Source organism: Amblyomma maculatum, chromosome 11 (genome assembly GCF_055883805.1).
Source record: "Amblyomma maculatum isolate TAMU_Amacu chromosome 11, ASM5588380v1, whole genome shotgun sequence".
In the NCBI taxonomy this organism is placed as follows: Eukaryota; Metazoa; Arthropoda; class Arachnida; order Ixodida; family Ixodidae; genus Amblyomma; species Amblyomma maculatum.
This window is the reverse complement of record NC_139354.1, coordinates 31,376,662-31,400,174: the sequence shown is the minus strand read 5'-3', so window position 1 is coordinate 31,400,174 and position 23,513 is coordinate 31,376,662. Positions and strand designations below refer to the sequence as shown.

The 23,513-nt window shown below is 43.5% G+C and overlaps 1 protein-coding gene and 1 pseudogene across 1 annotated transcript; both read right to left on the bottom strand.

Annotated features, from left to right (window-relative positions):
* Positions 1 to 4,715, bottom strand: part of LOC146173375 (venom metalloproteinase antarease-like TfasMP_A) — a 33,153-nt pseudogene extending 28,438 nt beyond the window's left edge.
* A 414-nt stretch (positions 4,716 to 5,129) lies between these two features.
* On the bottom strand, positions 5,130 to 21,947 carry LOC146173374 (uncharacterized). The gene is made up of 7 exons (XM_084585185.1): positions 21,752 to 21,947; positions 18,341 to 18,603; positions 16,982 to 17,247; positions 11,609 to 11,864; positions 9,058 to 9,126; positions 7,048 to 7,137; positions 5,130 to 5,231 (listed from the first exon to the last, which is right to left on the bottom strand). Exons 1-7 carry the CDS (start codon positions 21,792 to 21,794, stop codon positions 5,130 to 5,132), a joined length of 1,089 nt encoding a protein of 362 aa, XP_084441311.1. The 5' UTR covers positions 21,795 to 21,947.
* Between the last annotated feature and the right edge of the window lie 1,566 nt (positions 21,948 to 23,513).

Below are 23,513 nucleotides of genomic sequence, written 5' to 3'. Positions count from 1 at the left end.
GCGTTCACCCACTATCAAAAAGCTACCTCCGCGGCCGTCCGCGAAGCCGGGTCCTCCGGCTCAGCATTTAAACGCCCTAACCACTATGCCACCATGGCTGGGCCCAGTAACGAATAAAAAAAATGCTTTGATAAAAACGACGCCTTTATATTCGACGCCAATAGCTTTAATGATAAAAACTTGCTCTTTTTGCTAGCTCAAGGTGTTTTTAAAAGGCTGGAAGCAGTGCTGCTAGAAGCTTCCGCCGCTACTCGTAAATTCAAAACACTCTAAAAAAGAAACTATTCAGTAACGATTTCTACAAAAGATTTTCTGTTTTGTGTTTTCGGGGAATTATTCTTCAATAAATGCCTTAATGTAACATAAAATGTTGAAGCTAATTATCCACACCATGTTAAGAACACTTTCCCACTGAACTGGCTGTAGTTTTCTATATCTTATTTAGAATAACGAACTTGCTTGGTTTACGTATCTGCGCTGAATATCACTCTACATCAAAAAGGTCATGCAGCAAACACATATGATATGGCATTCAGCAAACACTCCCCCCAACTGCCACTGGAGCAGTGAGGGTTCCTCGCATGTTCTTGATTTGATCTTTTAAAATATAACGCGCTCGTCTGCTCTCCTTACATTTTAATTCATTGCCCTCGATAGAGCAAGTAGAGCATGCAGCCTTTGGCCTACAGCAACGCCATTCATTTTGACCTTCATTAAGTAGGCTGCAGCGCCGTCAGTGGCGCAGAGAGAAATTGTCGCGGGATTCTGATTTTGTGCTCTAATAGCAGATTTCAATTTTCTACATGGCTAACAACTTGACCCACTTTAAAGTGCTGCCCATGTTACATTTTGATTGTCAGGTCTGAGGTGACCATTATACCCTGTTCTCCGAACAGCCACATTTGGCATTACGTCGCAACCATTTGGGCAAAAATGGGTAGGTAGTGGTATCCAGGGAAAAGAAATCGGTATAAACCATTAATATTGTAAGCACTGTGAGTGAACGTTATCTTCATCTGAACGTCATCATCATCGATCATCTGGTCGTGGGAAGAAGACACGTAGCCTCGATTGACATGAGTTCTGGCCCCCTTGGTCAAACCGCTGCAGCAACGCATCGCATCCACACCGACAGATGAGGCATCTTTCGACGCCGGCCATATCATGTGACTTCAACCGAGCACAAGGTTTCCAGGAAAATGTTGCTGACATGCTTCCACGCAGTTCGTGGGCATCGCGTGTTGTGTTAATGCAAAGAAAAAAGGACTGTTTGGTTCGTTTTTGTGTAGGTTACCATGCTCTCAACAGAATCACTTGCAAGGATGTGTATCCCCTCCCTCCAATTGACGACGCCTTCGAATGTTTACAAGATGCCCAATTTTTCTCTAGCCTAGACTTAAGATTAGGCTACTGGCAAATCCCCATGCATGAAGATAACAAACAAAAACACCTTTGGAACACTGGACAGTTTATACGAATTCAATGTAATGCCTCTTAGCCAAAACGTTCCTGCAACATTCGAGCACATGATTGACACAGCTCTCTGTGGCCTCAAATTGAAAATATGTGCCCGTTACTTGGATGACATTGTCACTATTCCTTCGTCATTTTCTGATCATATCACTCGTCTCGGTGAAGTTTTGGCAGTACTTTCCGACTCTGGCCTGCAGCTAAACACAAAAAATGCTGTTTTTCATAAAAATCTATTAATAAAATTCCTGGCCACCTCGTTAGCAGCGACGGAATTAAGCCTGACACTGAAATAATCGCTGCTGCGCTGCACTTTCCCTGTCTGCCTCGGGCCGAAGATCTCCGCAATTGCCTAGGCTTGGCATCATACTTCCCCCTATTCATCCGCAATTCTGTCTCTATTGTCTCAACGATGGAAGCGCGTCTCCACACCGACACGCCGCCTTTCGTCTGGTCTCCTTCATGTGAAGCAGCATTTGAAACTCTAAAGCGTGCTCTGACTTTGATGATACAGCTCCATGACTACCGACGCCAGTAGTCATGGCATTGGCGCTGTCCTTCTGGAACTCCCAGACATCGCGACCGAAAACGTCGTTGCCTATGCAAGCCGAACTCTGAGTCCTGTGGAATATAACTACCCTATTACCGAGCAGAAATGTCTCGCCGTCGTCTAGGCTGTTCAGAAGTTTCGTCCCTACGTTTACGGCCGTCATTTTACGGTCGTCACTGACCACAGCGCCCTATGCTTGTTACCCTCCTTGGAAAACTTGTCCGGTCGTCTCGGGCCATGGATTCTCCGGCTTCAAGAGTACGACTTCACAATCACTTACAAATCAGACAAGAAGCATAAGGACGTCGACGCTCTCTCTCGTTGTCCTATTGCTTCTGCATCGCAACACTTGTCCTCGCATTCATCTGCCCCTTCGGAGTCAAGCCATTAAGAGCCTACAGTTATGCAGTCTGAGCGCCACCTCTATTGTACCGCACCTGTCAACCTCTGCATAGAGAAAGGTCGCGCCTTGCATTCCTTGCTAATAAAGCAAGCGGTCTACGTCACCTCCTGCCAGTCTCTTGCAATCTATATCCTTTCCCGCCTTTCGAAGTCGTCGGCATCGACTTGTATGAACCCCTGCTCTTGACTCCAGCTGGCAACCGCTGGGCTATTACTGCCGTCGACCACCTCACCTGATACGCTGAAACCGCAGCACTTCGTTCCGGCTCCGCTTCCGAAATCGCCAACTTCTTTCTCCACACCACACTTCATCATCACGGCGCCTTTCGCCTCCTCCTTAGCGATCGTGGCAAGTCGTTCTTATCCAGCGTACTCGCTGCAGTGCTTCATGGCCTTACAGAGCACTTCCATGGCACCCTTTCTGCTATGCTGTCCACCTACATTCCCTCATCACAACAACTGGGACTCTACTCAACTTTGTCACCTTTGCCTACAACACTGTCGTTCAACGAACCACCACCTAATCTCCGTTTTCTCTTGTTTATGGCCGCACCCCCCCCCCCCCCCGCCTTCTCGCTCGAAGCATTTCTTTTGGAGGAAGAGTAATTAATTATACCCTGGGGATCACACTGTTTAATATGCAGGCAGCCAGAAACAATAGACTAAGTTTTTTACACTGTTGGGAAGGGGTATAATTTTTGGGATGTATTGCAAAGAACGCTAATGAAAGATTTTCCGCTAGACCCGCATGGTATCCAGTACTTATACGTTGAAGTGAGGATAGGATACCATTTGATTTAATTATGTTCATGGGCATCAATATGCACGGCCTGCTCGAATTTATTTTCGGGAAAGCGTGAACAGGTTTTTGGCAATCCATAAAACTAATCAGAACATCCGGAGTGGCTGTCAAGACTACAGCCTTTGTTGTGCATGCGTGAATTTTAGTGTGTCATATGTAAATAGCGCATGTAAATAGCATTTGTGTGATTTGTTTTTTTTTCGTGAAATGCAATATGGTCAAGATCAGGCAATAAAGAAAAAACGACAGCCACACAGCGTTTCAGTGGCAATGCCATGTTAAACAGTACAATGTTCTTTAGTCGCTGCGGCATTTGAAGCTGTAACATGAGGGTTTCGTGTTGAATAAAAGCTCGCCTCAGTATCACTGGTGACGGCTTTGGCTGTTAGCCAAAAAGTCTGATTGGTCGGTAGTATAATGACGTGCAGCTGTATATCCTCACTAACACGCCAGAGGACTCATGTCTCGCGCAACTTTAAAGTGCTTACAACATGACATTAAACACGAAGTAAATGTGGCTCCATCACTCAGATCATTACACTTTAGAAAGTATTTTATTTTGCTTACAGAATGATTTCAAGAATACTATATTTTTAAGCTGGATGACCATTGGATTGCAAGCTAGCCATCCTGCGGATTAGACCAAGCGAAGGACACTTCTATGGCACGGAGGATGCTACATATGCGTCATGCAGTCTCTCATAAAGTTGCACCTTACGAATGTATGCTAATGAGTGTCTGCATAATTAAAACCACCGGATGCTGTTACGCAATGCCCTCACCGCGGAAGTTTTCATTGTCCACTGGTGTGCGATTGCACGTCATGACCTCATACACACAAAGCAGATATCTGACGTCATCACTAATCTTAAAAACGGTGCCATTTGCGATCGAGCACATCTTCGCACATTAAATTGAAGATTTTTATACGATAGCATTACACCCCCATTGGAACAAAAATCTAATGTCCCCTGAATTTATTAAGCTGTGAACTCGGGAGGTTCTATGCCAATGTTAACCATTGACTGGATGGATGGATGGATGTAAAAACTTTAAAACTCTATTTGCTACATATTTGAGGTGTTCGGGATCGTTGCTGGTCACTTGTGCGCAATAAGCGATCCTCGGTCTAGGATGCCGCTCTTCACTGCCACCATTGTATCTCGGTTTAGTAGAAATGGTTGCGCTTCCTCGTTCTCGCTGGCCAGCAAGAGCTCCTACTGCGTCCCACTCGGGTTGTCTAGGGTGGTGTCATGAGGTTCATGAGGTCCATGTGACAGAGTCGGTTTACCGTGACACCACGGGTATTCGTCCACATATTGCGCGTAGGGAACCTCTTGTATAATTTTTGCTCTGTTTCCAGCATGCCTCATGCGGAAATGTCAGCATAGATGTACACACAACCAAGTGCAGCTGCCAGATGGGGATGGTCCGCCTTCGGCCATGTCATGCGACTATAGTGCACCTGCACCTTGCCAGCACACCGGCCATGTCGGTCATGTCAAATGCTTTCGTGAACGTCACGTACTGCGACGAGTGAATGGTTATTGATAAGAGGCAATTGATAAGGCTCACGTATGAGTCCAGTAATGTCGCTTTAAAAAAATGAGTTACAATGTCGCGCTTTAACAGCAATGGGCCCACGCGATAAGTGTAGTTCGCACATGAAGCCCTTGGGCTGTTCCGTGCAATGCTAGATTAAATAAGAGTTGCACTGTTGAAGGTTTATTTATTTTTGTCATATCAAAGTGCATTTCACGCTTAAATTTCCAGCTGTTTCATCATCCCCTTTGATTTTTTGGCGCATAATTCCCTGTCTTACGTTTTATTATACCCGTATACACTGGTGGACTTTCTGAAAGGATGACAACGCTATGAAAGTAAAGAATTGTCCACGAGCCTTGCTCAGACAACAGTGACGTTGTCGCACCGTCCGAGATGGCCTTTACGGTAGCTCTCATTTGTCTGGACTAAGACTACGGTGTATGTGATGACCGCGCCCATGATCTGCAAGAGAAAAGCAAGCACGTTTAGTGTAGAAAATAAGCGCAACTGATCTTTAAGTTTGATAGAAGACGATTTGCTTAAATACTGCACAAAAAAGGTACCACTGGAATATTTTCCACGGATATCAAAAAGGTCTCCGAAGATGAGAACTATAGACAGCTTACTAACTGTTGATATGTTCATACCGTAAAGAACTATGTGCTGGCTTGACTAATGCTGGTTCTTTCTGCTTTTTTGTGACATGTTCCGCCTTGATATTTTCGGGTCGTTTCTCCAATACCGCACATTTTCTTCTGCACTACTATTTCTTTCTGAAAGTTCCATAAGTATATAGCGTTATGTATGGAGTGCTCCACTTTCTATCCTTATTATGAGGCAGGGATGGAATATTTTAGCATGCAGTTACACATATGTCGATGGGTATGACCTAAAGTACCGATTGTCATCAACATTTCTCTTATAAGCTTTTTGGGCACTGGTGCAAAGTAATTCATGCTGGCATTAAACCAATTATCTGTGTTTTTTTAATATTTTTCAGGCAATTAGGAAGTACTGAGAGATATGTTTATGAACATATCGAATGTACTCATCAATCTAATGTTATCTCATGATGACACACCACCCGATGTCCAGTCAGTGGGTGGCCATGACACCTACCAACAACCACTTGTCACAGCCATGCTCGCAAAGTTTCTCGCAACATCAACAACGCCATGCGAGATTTTCCTGAAAATGGTTTTGGGTAGATACTCTGAAAAACGCCTGATTTAACCTGCGTGTATTTCACGGAGGTGAGCACCATCCTTAGGGCTATACTGGTGACGTCAGTTACCTCGTATGAAGCAAAATCACCTTTCAGTGCCCTTATATGGCTGAACACGTGTCTTCAAATACGATTGGGTAGTAACGCACACGTAGTATTACTCGGCACACGTCCGGAGCCAACAGTAACTTGACCTAATCGATTAAAATAATTATCAGGGCTTGCCCCTGGTTTTTGGATACCTGAAAACTTATAAAATATGTAGCAGGTATGGAAAGAGTTACGCAACGTGTGCGTGAGTGTGTTAATGCTTGTTAGGGTCTGGCGTTAATCTCAGTACTGTTTGTCTAAACGCGAAGGTAACCGGACCAAGTAACTTTTTTGAATATTTTAGTGATGTTTCTCTTTACTATTGGTAATGACAGGTTAAATAAACTGTGTTTAAATATTACAGTCTGTTAAAGCCGAGTCTATTATAGCGTGATAGCGTCCGATGTTATTCTCAGTGCTTTTTGTTTAAACATGAGAGCAACCTTTCAGTTTAACAATTATGGAATGTTTTCGTGAAGTTTTTTATAGTTTTGGTAATAACGATAATAAAGCGCATTTTAAGCACTACAATCTGTTAACGCCATTAACTCTCTCTCTTAATTCATAATTTATTACTTGTTATTTTAATTTATTATTATGACAAAACAACGAAATAAAACTAAAATTTGTTATTCAGAATGGACACCACAACAAGCGACATGCACCTCTCCCCCTAAAATTTACATTCGTTTACTCCCCTATTTGGCATCAAATAAGAAAAAACTTGACGGCATGCCGAAAATAGAGCTGCAGTTATATTGGTTGTTATAGCGTAGTTTTATACAATAAAATACGTTCAGAACTCTTGTTCAAAATTTGGCGAAAATTTGTATGCGTGCAGGTTATGAAAAATTTTGAAATTAGTCATATGCAGCATAACAGATGTCATTGTTTTCCGAAGTTGAGGAGTTTCAGCTTGTGCAGTAAAACTTCTTTCACTAAAGAAAGCACTAAGTGACTTACGTCTGCGATTGTGGAAAGGTCGACAGCGAAGAAACCGCAGGCAGTGAACTTGAGGTCATGCGGTTTTGTGGTGCTGAGCGTCAGTCGGAGCTGAAAAAAGAAGTTAGAGAATAGTAAACTGACAGGGTCATATGCTGTCTCATTCTTACCAGGAGAAACAGACGAAAATAAATATTTGAATTCCCACGAAGCCTTATGCAGACGCATAGAGCTCGCCAAATAGGACAAAGCTCAAGATAACTGTGTAACCATGGCTTCCCTACGAATAGAGGAAATTACTTGTCGTTTATAACATGCTCTCATACATTCAAAGGTAATTATCTAATTTCAGAGCAAAAACAAATTTTGAGGAAGATAACGATACTCCCTAATGCTAAAATCGAGAGCAGCTACTTAAGCGTTTTTGCGATATATTCACGTAAAGAATATGAGAAAGGCTTGTTTATGTACGCATGGGCATGTATGTATGTATGTATGTATGTATGTATGTATGTATGTATGTATGTATGTATGTATGTATGTATGTATGTATGTATGTATGTATGTATGTATGTATGTATGTATGTATGTATGTATGTATGTATGTATGTATGTATGTATGTATGTATGTATGTATGTATGTATGTATGTATGTATGTATGTATGTATGTATGTATGTATGTATGTATGTATGTATGTATGTAGGGAAAGAGGTGGAAGCAATGCTGGTACCTTGACCCACTCTACACTTGACCCACTCTACACTTTAATATCTCGCTGCCAATGGCTTTATAAATTGGAAGCAAATATATTTTATAAAATTCTGAATTGCTGGTTGGTGATGGTCCTATTATAGTTAAACTCTGGTATGCAGACGTTAGGATCGCAAATTCCTGAATTAACTAATCAGCACCCCAACACATGGGTGACCCCACAAGGCAATGTGGGTCTTTAGTCAGGTCAACCCTGACGGCATTTTTGTTTGTGTTAAATAAACTTTTAATGAATGAAAGAAAAAAAATGAATGAATATATTTCCTTCTTGCATCCTCCCCCTTACCTTCGCACGACTTTATACACGTGCTAAAACTACGCAGAGAACATTTGCTATCCTAAAACCAGCCTAATTCATTTCTTTAAACGTTGCTTCTTGCAATATCAAACACAAAGGTATGGGCCAAATTTCAAAGTTCGCTTCAGCTCATGCTGCAGGCTGACATGCTTCCTGAACTCAGCTGAAAAGCAATGAAGGGAGCCAACTAATTTTCTAGACATCTTTAACCACTCCCTGGATAAGTATGAGACGCTTCTGCGAGTCGGATGCCGAGAATAAGCGCATATTAACGAAAATATTTTGTCGAGACTGAAAACAGGTACAAAACTGCATTTATTTTGTGGTACCCACTCCTAAGGGCTTGCGCTTCCTATTTCAAATGCCTTGTCCGAACGTTCTAGCTGGCCTAGTAGAAAAACCCAGTGTATATGTCAATGTGCATTTTCCTTAGAAAACATAATATGGCTGATGCCGAATGCAATGTTCAGAATATGCGGCGATTTTATCTTTACATCCTTTTCAACATCACTGCAGAAATAGTTAGGCTTTCTTACTACCCATTTTTAACTTTTTCCTTGAAGAAACTTTTTCCTGTGCATTCGTGTATTTCTATAGGAAACAACACATAGCGTATTGCTGTCATCAATGTAATAAACGAAATCGCTGTGGAACAGAGATTCCTGTAGTTGATGACAGATTCCAAAATTATCGATTAGAATGAGCAATCACGCCTCTGTGCCCCTGAAAAAAACATTGGTGAGCTGAAGCAGGCTTTGTTTTTACCACAGTTATCTTCTTTGTGTGATTTTCTTCTATCATATTCTACTGCCCGTATCTGTCTCACATTTGCAGCGATCACTACAAGGCAGTTTGATTGATGTTGGCAAGGGCAGGAAACTAATTATTGTGCAAACTCTTGGCATGACCTGTGAAGCTTCACGAGAGCTTAAATCACAAGCAAACATGTGACGGACCCACCTGTACCAACAGTTCGTCAGAGCAGTCTTCCACAAGCACACTGTAGACAACGGTCCGAAGCTCGGCGACCTGAAACACGCCAGAAACAGTACTATAGCTATGCCAGCTAAACTTTAGCAAGCTTTGCTCCCAGCTGATGAAACTGCGGATATTTTAAGGTCGGGTGGCATAGACTGCAGAATATTTTTACTTTTCTAACTTCAATTAAGTAGTGAAACAAATGGTAATATTTAATTACAAAAATATTATGAATAATGTGTCAGTTCAACATTTTCAATAGTTTTCATTGAGGCTGGCTGAAATGTTTTGACTATATGACATTTTCTCAGCATTATATGGCAACCCTAATGAAGGACAGTTATGTGCCCAGCAACTGGAGTATATTTCTCTCCCCGTGCTTACGCGAAGCGCTGTCAGGATCAACACTGAACATGAAAGTAAACGTTTATCTTCTAGAGGCGACTTCGGACTCTGAACCAGTACTACTCTCGCACGGAAATATTTATACTCAGAAAGTTATCATTTGCGTCTCGCAAGGGAGAAGCTTTTTCTCGTTGATAGTATAGACATCAAATGAAATATGAACAGCCGAGCACGTGGCCGCACGTGCTGTTAGTGCCTTCTGTCAGCGGACATAAAACGAAGCGTACACATGAGGTGTGGGAAATTTGCGCCTCTTTTTCAGCAATAGTTGCATCTCTTAACCATTTAGCGGGCTGTCTTGTAGAATCCACCAAGGCCTCAAGGCAGAGTAAGTGCCATAACATTATTTCTTAAACATTGAGTGGGCTGTCTTGTAGAATCCACCGAGTCCCCAAGGCAGAGTAAGTGCAGAGTAAGTGCCATAACTTTATTGGGCGCGCGATCTTGTGTTTTGTGCATGCGTGACGATATAGGGCATCAACGTCAGGTTCCCGCTTCTATAACTATCTCTACTTGTGTTTCCAACAAATTGCTGAATGAAACCTATAGTCCAGAGTTATTGAGCTCTTACCGGTTCACACATATATTCACGTACTTCACCGTGCGCAAAACAAAACATCGTTCTCCGGCGAATGTCTGGTATGAAGTCCTGAGGCAGTCAAGCCATTATGTGACTCTGCTAATTAAATGTTAGTCAAAAATGACGGCATTACCTCAGAGTTATCTATACATTCTTTATTAAAGGATCTTTTTCACCCATAATTTTGATGCTCGGTATGTTCTTGCATGTGCTTATTTCAAGCTGGCGAAATAGGATGCCTTTGTCTTCCTCCCACCATCAATGTTTTGATTCGTGACCCCTTTCCCGACCATTTGATCCCAGACGAGCCGAGCACCAGGTCGGGGGAAATCTTGTACCAATTGGCAACCAGTGGGTACCTGACGACAGCAGGCATCGAACCTACCAAGTGCGAGGCGGATGCTGTACCTCAGCCATTCTCGGTCGTTTCAATTTCGGCAGTGCTTACAAAGTTACGACTGCGAGCTCGGTAATCAGGTGCGTCGTGGCCCAGTATGTAAATGTTAGAAATCATAATTAGCGCACTGATTGCATACATGTTGCCTGCGTATAGTTCAAGATTCGCACTGGTGCATTCCTTCATAGTCCGCGGACATAGTGCATTGTAGGCCTCTGAACGTAATTATGCCGCGCTGCCTTCAGCGGCAGCCGTAGCGTTGCAGCATACCAGGTTCTGAATATACATGTCCGGCAGCGCATTTACATAAGTGACCTGCATAAATTAGGCTTTTTTACTTTAATATTCTACAATATGCATGAAGGCACCATCCAAATGGCGGTGTTGTGGGCGCTGAGCCACCCGCGGTTCCCAACCAAAATGCTTTTGATTACTTTTCGAGACACCGAATTGTGTAAAGTGTGATCAGTGAGAGAGAACGAATGTGATTGTTGAAAAGGCACCATCCAAATGGCGGTGTTGTGGGCGCTGAGCCACCCGCGGTTCCCAACCAAAATGCTTTTGATTACTTTTCGAGACACCGAATTGTGTAAAGTGTGATCAGTGAGAGAGAACGAATGTGATTGTTGAAATCAGTTTAGCTAGACTCAACTTTTTTGTCTTGAATCCTGCGCGTTCTCACTTACATTTCGTAAGTTGTTGTTTTTTTGTTTTTTTCAGTGGCATGTTCATGCAATGAAAGTGTGCAGTTTGTATTTAGAGAGGACAATGAATGTACAGAGCATAGTGTTTGAAGCACAGCATGTCCAGTGGCCCAGCATTATTAGGTTCATAACGCCAGCGAAAGACATTGAAATCGGTGCATGCGTTTTTCCTCATCCTGAAAATAGCGGTCCACTTAGGCTGGTTACATCAATCTGCATGGCAAATATTACTTTTACGTCTTCTCTCAATTACGCGCTTCCTTAGATGATATGCAGCTAAAAATGAGGGCACTTTAGCTGTCATTTGCCCGGTAAACGATAAACGCTTAGCATGCCTAATACTACGTTCATAAACAAGCACTCCACTCACACTTACACAGAGCGCCGTTATGTCGCCTCCGCTTGTGCATAGAAGGCAAGCATTGTTTGTAACAATGTAACACTTACGGCCGCCTTCATTCGGTGCGCCGTAAGGGGGAGCATCAGGATACTGAGACAATGTAGCAGTCCGAAGATGAAGAAGAAGATCCGAACGGGAGCGTCCGGTTCCGGGATGATAGTGTAGTAAGATGAGGCGCACAAGACGGCAACCGTGTAAGCGTACGTGTAGAGCAGGCAGGGCCCCACCAAGGTGCTCACCATGTCGACGCAGTTCTTTATCAGGGAGAGCTGGACGCGCACGTGGTCTACGAACTGCACCTTCCTGCGAGTCACGTGACACGAACGAGTAGTGAAAATTCTACGCAGCGAAAAGCCTAATTAGGTTAGATTAAGGCCAAAGCTTGCTCTATTACGCTAGGTTTCTTCAAGATCATTGCGTGGAACATTTTGACTTTGAGACCAGGAATTTGCTGTTTGGTTTAAGCCTAAGTAGTCGATTTATTTTTGCCTTTGATCAGTTACACCAAAAGCCTTGACCTGCGACCTTGGCCTTTTATATGGGTGCTTAATAAGCGTATATAAGCCAAGCAGAGCTTTTGCTTTTTGTCCAGGTTTAGAAGTGCTAAGCCTCCATAATGGTTTGCATTACACCGGAGCGGATACATGGGAGCAAAGTATAACATCCCTCGTAATCTGTCACACAATTGCCATCTGGTTACTTGCACTCTCCGAAACATTCTCATCGTCACGATGACAGCCAAGGGGACAGGCAAGCGCTTCCCGGAAACTTTGAACTTGATCGGAAATTTATCCTGGTCTCGAGTTGTCACCGAAAATACATCTATATATTCTAGATTGTACGCATTACCTGGACGTCGACTACTTCTCGAAAGAGTATTCCATTTATCGTCGTCATTTCTCACACATTACAAACAACAACAATCAAGACCCACAGTACACACAACCCAAATACACAACAAACAAAACCATATAGGGTCTTTTTGTTGTTGAAGATGTATTATTCATAGATTCAATTTCGTAGTCTTCCTGGCATTGGGATCACTCTGCTGCTTGGCGACAGACACTGTTAGGTTAATAACAGTTTGAAAAGCTGACTCACAGTGCAATTATTTTTCACATTTACGGTCGCATAAACACCAGTCACATTCACCGTACGGCTCTGGAGCTAGAAAACAATACGGTATGTGGTCTATGGAGCCATTTATGCTTCTTGGGACTTGAGGTCTGAGTGCTCTGCCTTTTATCTGGACTTCCGCAGTGATGAGATGTTTACTCGTACCGTAAAAAAAGATTACGAGAGTTTTTATTATTATTTTTACCTCTTATCACTTCTTATGCGAACGACAGCAGTGGTTGTGCGCCTCTGTTTCTCTGGTATATAGCATCTGATTTCGTTCATGATTAAACAGTTGGAAGTCTTCATCTGTGTTGTCGTTTTGTTTCCTTCGTCCCTTGTCCTGTTTCATTAGCGCAGTTTTATCTTTTATATACAATGAACCAACTAGCCCACAAAAATGTTCAATTTCTGGCTTTCTTTGTGTTATACAAAACATAGCTAGATTTGAGCACAGCTGTAGCCCAGCAGTTGCATCACTTCCTACCTAACCTTTGTGATATAATTGGTCGTTTTATACACCCGCCAAGTCAAAGGCGGTTCTGTCGAACACTGTCAAGGTTAAAATTCGTGCAGCATAAATACTTTCCGAAAAGGAGAATGGACAGCCACCGTCACCGCTCTCGAGGGGAAAGCACTGCGCCCGCGCCCCTCAAGACTGGCCGTGGCACCACATGCAAAATGCAGAGACCGTGCGTTCAAGACCCATTGACGAGCTGGGGTTCGTCATAGTAACAACCAATTATCCTGGTGATAAAATATCGTCTCTTTACTAATTCACTATGAAACAACCCTTTTTGAAAGATTTAACATTTTTCAAAGCTTTACTCAGGTTCTTTGAGTTTTGGCTGCCTCACACCTTTGCAGTACTTAGCAAAACTTGTATCTGGGCTATATGGTGCATACATTTAGGCAGCCGAAAACAAGCGCACTAAGAGGTACACACGAAAGGTACAAACCTTATCTATAAGGAATGTTAGCCTTGACTGATTTCAGAAACGTGTATACCAAAGCTCACAAGCACGCAAATCCCGAAAGCAACAATACTTGAATTTGCGAGTTGTAAACATATTTCTGACTTTCACAGAACAAATTTACTTTGAACATGTTACGAACGTATAACCAACAGCGTACATACATGTTTTTTATGCTGCTACTGGTTTTAAAGTAACAGCACGTGTTACACGCATGTCTCTACACCAGCCAGATATCGTTCTTTCACAGTAGCCCAACCAATATCAAGGCAAAAACTCGGGTTTATAGGATAAACATGTAAAACTGTTTCGCGCTGTTCTCAGAAGAAAAACAAAAGTCTACCATACATTTGTCTACACGGCTCTTTGCCGATTCTGTTCCGCTGCACTGCAAAAGAATTGGCCATACCACGTGCAAAACTCGACAGGGTGATCCCTGGTGCGTTGTACAGACTCCCGTTTTTGGTACTGTTGGGACTGGGTTAGCGATGTCATCGGCTCCTCCGGCATGGTGTCGTACGCTAAGAAGCGAGATGCTCAGTTGCGAGAAGAATTTTATAAAAATAGATTACATATTCGAGGTTCACGAGTGAGAGAGCGAGCTCGAATATCGATGGAGGCCTGTATAAATACAGAAAGTGTTCCTCAGGTCTCCGCACAGTATCCCTAGTCATGCACGTGACATGACGTAGCCGCGGGAAACAGTCTTCCGGAACACCCGGGGTCAAAGGGTAGCTTGGTGCGGATTAACTTATGACCGCCGAGCAAGCGGCCGCTCTTCGGAGTAGGTGTTCGATGGGAACGGGCCACTTCGCCTGCTCCGTGCGGAAAATCGCCCCGGAATCGCGTCTCGACCGTGGCGCGAAGAAACGAAAACAGAGCAGTTAGAGTGTGCACAGCGTAAACGCAGTTCATGTGGGATCAGTGCTAACTGCTCTGTCTGTTTCTCTTTTTGGTGGAGAGGGCGCAGACAGTCGAAATTTCCAAAACATGGCGAAACATGAGCTGAAGGGAATGTGTGGAAGAGGAGGTCGTTGAAAGGTACTTGGCCAGATGTTCCGTTGAAACCGCCACCCGGACGCATGTGGTACCCGCTGATTCAAGAAACATTCTGTGTGGGCCTGCTGAAAAGCCGCTTCGAGTGCCTTCAAACGTTAAAGATGCTCCACTAACAGCCGGAGCGTGCCGCTGTCATCACCGCAACGTGGGCCGCTCTACATAACCTATTTGGGTACCTTCCTGAATGCGGGAAAGGAAGATACTGCTAGCTTGGATAACAAAGGGTCACGTCTGCGTATCGGCTGCTTGGTGGTGGGATCATAATTCAGCCATAGGTACATCTGAGTAAAGAGCCATGTGCCGTCATGTTCTGAGCTTGTTCCAGAGAGCCTGCCACCAGAAGCTGGCACACCAGCACATAGTGCATTAACAGCAGCTGACATTGGCATAGCACCTATAGCTGACAAACTCGTCACAAGCAGCTTAGCACTACCTTCTTATCGTTTCATATGTGTGGAAAGGAAACCAGCTGTGGCGAAGCCTCTTCTCGGGTCGTAGCATACGTTGAACCACCTCATCCGTCAAGTCAAACTGGTCTCCGCTCCGTACGCCCTCCTTAACTTTTACTGGCATTGCTGTGTGTTCGTTTGTGTGTGTGTGTGGGGGGGGGGGGGGGGGGGGGGCTTGCGTGCGTGTGCATAAATACAGTGTGGAGAAGTCTCACAGAAGCTCTTCAGCAGCACATTTATCCAGGGCCACTTTTATTTTATCTTATCGCAGCATTTCACAATTTCAACATGTCCCAGCAAAAGGAACTGCCTGCAGAAGCACCCGTAGGGATTTCTATAAGCCTTAACATATTCTGCACGAATTGCTGTACGCAGAGGCAGAGATGACACAAATGAAAAATCGTTAAACGATTTGAACCTGGCGCTGCATTCATCACAAGCTTTTCAAATTTTAGAAACAAGAAACTAAGCACTGCACAAGAAATTGCGCACCACTAAAGCGGAGATGACATTAAAGAATACTTGCTTAATGATTTGAGCCTCGACCTGCAGTTATAACAGGTTTGCAACATTTCAAAAGCAGGAAATCAAGTATCAAACACATCAATGGCCGATCATCACGAATGCACTTTTTTTTTTTTACCTTTTACTTTTACCATCGAATTTAGTGCTGACCGAACACACTGCCACATGTCTTCGTCGGTTGCTGTGCCGATCGCTCCATGCAGATGTAGATATCTCTGCGGGCACTTAGCGTCCAAGGCCTTCAAATATTTCTGCACACTTAAGCCACCGACATAGAATCTCGGTTTCACACTGCGCGAGAAAAGCACCTGCTATCCGGAGAATCAGCTGTTTTTTACAGGCCACCATTCCGCCGTAAGCGTACCCTCGGAGGAACAAAGTTATTGAGAAGCCAATTTGATTGTGAAACTGAGGACACTTGTTGTGTGTCATGCTATTGAAATTAAAGGTTACTTACATGGCAAAATAAAACAAAACAAATTGTATTAATTTTGCTCTTTTACAAAATAGTTAGCAGACGGTTCCTTGTGCAAATAAGTGCTACGGGGCCGGAACGCTGCTACCAGTCACCTGAACTTGCTGCTATTTGGCTTATTTCGTAAACCATCACGACTGACATCCCAAGATCACGTTATTTTGACATCACGCCCAAACATATTTAGAATCCATTTTATAGGCACCCGATATGAACAACGCGCTTGTTTCTGCGTGGTTCTTATGCCTAAAGAGTTGCATTCAAGTCCAAAATTTTTGGTGAAGTCAGCATTTGCTTGAAAATTTCCCTTCGTTGTTCCACATCACGCCGATGACTTACGCTGTGCAAGTGTAATCGGGTACCATAACAGCATCATGTGTCTTTACAAAACGCCTCCGCGAAAGGCTTATATGCTTCACATGAAAAACGTTTGTCAAAAAATTTACAAGGGTTCAACGCTGCTGAACCGAATATTGAGCGAAAGCATTAGCTGCGGGTGACCAAGCGTTCTTCTTCCTCAGACCAGATATAAAGCCCCGCTTTAACCAAGCTGTATGAATGTGCCTTAGTGGGCTATAGGGGTAACGTGAATGTCAGGGTCCTAGCAGGCTGATTCTGACATAACCATCCCATGTGAAACGAGAGACCCAAGTTGGCAGCTCCTGCCAGCCCGTGTTCCACGTGGGGTGTGACGTCACAGCGTCACGTGGGTAAGACGTAACTGCGGCCGGGTCACGCGAAGGCTTGAAAGTGCGAATAGTATTGTTTTCGCAATAAAAGGAGTCTAACTGAGAACCTGAAGTTTGTGATGAAAAGGGATACCTGTTTTCCGGCGTGCTGCGGGAGCGAAGACACCGGTCCATGCTCCTGTGGATGCAACGTACATAGAGTGTGATGGCCCGCGAGAAGTACGTGGCAACCAATCTGGTGCTGGTGTTTACGATCACCAGGTACGGCACGCCCACGATGCCGTGGCTGATGGCCAGGCCCATCAGAAAAGGGTCGAGCTGGCGGCCCTCTTCCACCAGCAGAGCGGTGCCAAAGCGCGAGAGGGCGGTGAGGGCCATGTACAGAACAGTCTCGACGAGCTGCGTGTGAATTTAGGGAAACGCCTTGAGCCCGTATGCACATCGTTGACAAATAGAGCATGTTAGATGCAGATGCGAGCGTTTTTACTTTACGTCTAGCATATATCCTCATTTTTGGTCTTTTTGAACTATTGCATCCATAGCAGACTTAGATGACAAGAGCCTATGTGGTTCGTTTGCAGTATGCATCAATGTCGCCTGATACCAGTCTGCGACATTTATAATGCCAGCTTTTCGTTATCATGGTGATGGGATCTCTCAATGGTAGAGCCTCGCAATTCTTTCTCCTCACTCGTTTTCTGTCAGGTAATTTAACGGTAATTTCGTTCCCATATATCTCCCAGCACAAACGTAAGGTAACACACACGCAAGGAGAGCAAGAAATGATTACGGTGAAGGTAATCGCATTCTGTAAGCGCTTCCATATCGCAACATTTGATAATGTTCATAATGAAACATTTGATAATGATAACACGCCATTAAAATACGGTAAATGGCGTGTAAAACGAACTACAAAAGTACTAATTTTTCCCACGTACTATTTCAAGTTTCCAGCTGATGTTGTGAGTCTAGATCGAGATGCATTTTTACGGCTAATCAAATGTTACCGCCCGTCTCTGTTCACTACTGATTCTGCAGCTATTTAGATTATTTAGATTGAAAGGTATCACATAATACAACCTGAAAGAAATGACAACCACTAGAATATGTTAATTATTTCTTTTATTGTTGTATCTTGTAGGGAAAGTATAGAAAAATCTTCCAAATTGGATTAGGACCGATGTTTTGCCGAAGCGAAGAATATGGCTTGATTTAATTGTGCTGTTATTCTTTAAAAAAATATTGCTATTATTCACTATGTGAGGCTGCTCAGAGGACGCTACAGTTGAAAGAACGGAATGATGCATTCGAGGTAGTTTATAAGTCAACAAAAGATCTAATGAACTTCATATACCCTTAATTGGATTTAAACAGAGTGGAAAGTATCAGGAAAGTGTACCGAGCTATAGTGTGTCAGGCATCTCGAAATTGATTGATGTTTGCTTTGGTTTCTTCCAGAGGACATTGTGGAAGCTTATGGTGTCATCCGTACCTGGAAGGCGAGCACTGCCCAGGCGAACCGCACCGTCTCTCGTTTCATGTAAGGGGGTACGGCGTTGTACAGCTCGATCAGCTCGCACATGCGCAGTACCTCGACCAACTTTGGAGCCTGCAGTAGCAGCAGAATTCCACTGAGCGCCCATTCCAGGTTCAGGGCCAAGAAGAAGAGGAGGAAGATGGTCACGTTGAGCTGGCTGGTGGCTCCCATGGCGTGCATGCGCTCATCAACGTCTATGAGCAAGTTTATGCTGACCACTGCAAAGGATTTCGAGGGCTTTGTCAGCGCGAAAATGATTCAGCAGTTATATTTTAGCTTATGTTTTGAACGGAGGTGGTGCCTTTGGTACAAAGTTTTGTTTAGTTTCCTTCAGTTTCGTTCTTCGCTTGCGTTTACATTGTCTGGTGTAAAGAAAATCGCTGCTCAGTTGTACCAGTCTCGCAAAAAAAGAGCGGTAATTTGTGATTCGCGGAAAAAGATTGCAGGCAAATATTAAGTCTGCATAAAAGCGTTGATGATGAAAGCCACCTCACAGGACTGTCTTCATGAACTACACCGCCATTGTCATCGGTAATCTCACCAATATTTATACTACCATTCCTATTGTTATCCACTAAATACACCGTCATTGTCATCACTACCATCATCATCATCATTAACTGGCTTTCTGTTGTCATCCCCGCTATAATAATCAATATCACCACTATCACCATTATCAGCACCAACTAAATCCAGCGTCGTTGTCATCACTACTAACATGAATATCATCATCAAAACAACCTTTGGGCGCATTCTGATTTATCTGGTGCAGTAAATGCAGAGGCTATGTGTTACCCAGGAAATCTAAGCACTCAATAAAAAAACAAAGATAAGCATCCAGATACATTGGACACAAGAGAATGCTGAGAACGCTGAGCAGAGAAAAGTTGACCACCTCACACACGAAGTTCCACACACTAATGCGCCCCCCACCAGGCTCCCTTTCGATGCCCGCTCCGCTGTTTCCATTTTAGCATCCTCTTTAAGGAAAAGTACACGTGCCCTCATTCCCCCGTGCACATTCCCACTCCTTCGTAACTCAACGAGATTGGAGAAGGTTTCCATTAGAAGGATAAGAGCTGGGGCGGCCCTTACCCCGTCGGTAAAATGCCGATGGGAATCGCAAGCTGACATCGGACCAACCACATGCCCAAAGTGTTCCACACCAGCTGCAGAAGTGGATGTTCGCCACCTGCTATGGACTTGTGCAGGGACAAGGGAATCAAGGACACAGATTCTGCGCGAAGTGGGTCTAACCACAACAAGGGAAGAGGACTTTTCTAAATGGCTCACCGACAACGCTAAGAGCGGGAGCCTGCTCCGGTTCCTCACGGAAAACCATTTACATCAGTTTATATAATATACCTTATGGCAAGCTTGCGCACAAAAAAAAATTCAGAGGCATATATTTAATTGTCCTAAATATTTCATTTTTATATTTATAACGGTTGATGAGAAAATGCCTTTAAAAGACACCAAAAAAGTTTTTTCAGATATTGCGTTCGAATTGTTTTTGCTTCTTGATGACGCTTACATACACCTGGGGCTTATTCTTCTCAATCATATCGCTGACTTACTTTAAAAAAAACCTTATGCTTGCTTTCTTGTTCTTCTTTGTTTATTTTATTTTTCCGAGGCCCAGAAGTATTCTTTGGCTACAACAGCATTGCCCATCCGATTTAGGACCACCGTGCAGAACACTACCAGCGTTTAGACGAGCTCCTCCAGCACTTTATTCCTTGTTTTATTTCCATCATTGTAGTAGCGAACTGCATCGTCCACGTCATCAGCTACGATAAATAGGTATAATAGGCTGAAACTTGCAAATATGGCGCGATGTGGATATTTAAACGCTTACTAAAAAGCGTGGGAAGCCCAGTTTGAATCACTCAAAAAGTCGTCTGCTGGCAAAATTAAGAACTAGGCAACAGAATAATGTGACCTATCAATTTTAGAGTAAAAATTCTTGCAATTTCACATAAAAATTTTTTAACGCATACGAACTATGCTATGAGCTCCCTCCCCCCTCTTTTATGAGGGGATGGGTATATTTGGCGGGACATTTAAATTTCTTCTTTTGCTCTTTTCACCTCACAATGTCAAAGCCATGTTATTGAAATGGACTATATTTTAATGACAAAATTGAAACATTTTTTGTCGATTTTACCTACCATCCCTCCTTAAACCTTCCACTTAGCGAAGACTCCGTGCCGGTTCCCAACCCACGTTTTCTTAAAAAAAAAACACTCCGGTTTTGCGTCCTCGTCTCATCAGTGAGATCGATAAGTGTGCCAAATCGGCCATGTCCATCCGCCGTAACTATCTATGCGTAATGAAAATTCAAAGAACAATGAAAGTTGCATCGGCAAAATCTGCGATCCTGATCCGCATCAATACGAGCTTTCTATATTTCAGGGCATCAAAAAAAACCATCGACTTATCCGCAATGATATTTCCGCCCTTATTTGGTGCTCGTTTGAACTATTTCGCAGGCAAACCCACCATCCATGCTTTACTTTAAAGCCTTTCACATCTGTCACTCAGCATTGTGAACTCCAGGGGACAAAAAAGGGACGGCACACAAACCAAAGGGCCCTAAAGACATTACGAGTTATATATATATAACAAGTTTGTGATCTCTAATAAAGAATTTAAGAACACACATAATGCCCAAAAGCCTACGGAGAGCGCATGCCTTCAGCAGGAAGTTTACGAGCGCAATATCGCATAACGCCTGATTTGACCATGCAGTTGGTGTGTCCGCCGTTCCTTTGGGAAGCTTATAATTAATTCTGCTGCTAATCAGAAAATAACACCATTCCCATTAATAAGTCCGTAAGAGTAGCACACAACATTCTGAAGGTGTCTTATAATATTGGCGTACAACGCGCCCATGGTACTCTACGCCGCATGTTCTACTTGGTTTTACCACGGAACAACTTTCAAAATTTAAAATCAAGAGCTTCCGATTTGATACAACCCTAGCGAAAAACCTGTATGAGTCACAATAACCTCATACAGATTTCTCATACAAATCTCGTACAATCTCTTATAATTCTCATGCGTTGAATGATATCTGTATGAGATTATATGAGATTTATACGAGTTTAGTTTGAGTTTAGTATGAGAAATCTGTATGAGGTTATTGTGACTCATAGGGTTTTTTCGATAGGAAAGGCTCTTTTCAGCTGATAAGCTAGTTTTCTATAGGACTTCTTTATGTTTGAATTTCTTTACATATAGTTCTTAGAATGTGCTATGTATATTAGAGCAATAATTTCTAGAAGCAAACTTACAGGTTCAGCTTTTGTTACATCTTTAGCTTTCAACACAATGTGAACCATTGCTCAGCACAGACGTTCTTACCGTTGAAGTAAAGCCATACGCAGAGTGGGTAGAGGAGGTACATGCTGAACCTTCTTGCGCGAACGTCGGCAGCATCGGAAGAGCCAAGGTTCTCCAAGAAGCAGCAGCCTGTTAGACGATGTAGCCAGCAGATGATACGAAAGCCCGCGTAGAATGGATGGCATCTGTCCTGAACGAGCAGTTTCTTTCGAACCGCCGTTTTTCTTGAGGAATCAGTAGCATACATCATCGCCATAACACCCTTCTGTGATGTGGGTGCCACCTTGGGCCTGTAGAAATTGTACATGCTGGCCTCTGGTTCGAGAGTAGTGCCTTCTGAATCGCTGCACAAGAGAGGAACGAGGATACTTTTTCGCACGTAGGTTAAACGTTCTTAAACTGTTGCGTAGGTCTAACTGAGCCACAAGAGCCACCAAGACATGAGAAGAGCAAACAAGCGCTCGTCTTAATTGCGTAGAAAGTTCCAATTTAAGTGTCGTTTACCTAGAAGAAAGCAGCGAGTATAATCAACACGAATGGGTAGTGGTGTTGGCTGATATTTAAATACGGAAATTGATTTTAACCCTGCATGTAATGATGAGGTTGCATTCCTTTCGAGAGGTGAAAGTAAAACTGTACAGGCAAGCGGATTGTGAATCAGAAAAAGAAATGTTCAACAACGGTGAAACCTCGGCCTCCACAAGACAGGTCTAACTGTTGATTAAAGAGAGAATCCTTTCAGTTAGAATGCTCTCATACGCTCACCCCTACCGACCAAGAATCTTGTCCGATCTGCCAAACGTCTTGCGCTGGTAATTCAAGCTAAATCCGGTAAGGGCATCCAACTTGCGACTCGCTCGACGTGTCTTTCGAGCTCACCGGCCAACAGGGAGTGTTGGAGCCCATGACCGATCATTGACTGACCATTACTTCTTCTTGCCTCTTTCATATTAAAATAATATTAGTGGATCCCAACCTGTTGGGTTTGAACCCCGCTTCTTGGTTTCAGCAGCCACGCGTCTTGAGCGCTGAGCTACCGCGGCGGATCATTTCACTTGTTTAATATAATCACGTTTATGTAGGGTTCAAATTTCCTTATTTGACCCGGAGGCTCCCAGACGGGCAAGCAGATATAAACCCATGGCCTTCGAGAGCAAGGCCGCCCTTGCACAGGGACTGATCGCAAAGGCCGTGGTTGAACCTCCGTCATATGACGCGGCTGCTCCCAGATGGCACCTAATGTACCGCTAAAATTGCAGCGCACCCCGCCTATAGCCATAGAGAATTTGTATCAGGTAAGCAAAGCCGCAATTACGTCAAGTTAAAATAAAATAAGAGAAAAAATTGCTATACTTTCGCAATTCAAATTGTTTGTCATCCCTGATCATTTTCCCCGTAAATTAGCTTAAACCTCATAGCTAAGGTCATGGCGAAAGCGTCAGCGAATCGCAGCACAAAGGACGTCATAAGTGACTCAGTTTCCATAGGAATTACCAAAATCATTGAAATTGCACTGAAACCAAAGGAGTGTGTGTCCACCTCTTCAGACATAGTCTGGTAGTTTTTGTGGTTAATTCGCTGAGTGGTATACTGAAACGAACAAACTCAAAGCCATGAGCTTGGTTTTGCAGCTACCAGTGCACGCGACAATTTTCTGTTGAGCGTTCCCTCGGGCAAAGTTAAGGTTATCTGCCCACCTGCAACTTAAATCTCAGCAGGGTGTTTGACATGAGTTAGTCAGGTATTTAAATAAGCAGTGGGCAACCTCAGTCTGGCAAAGCCA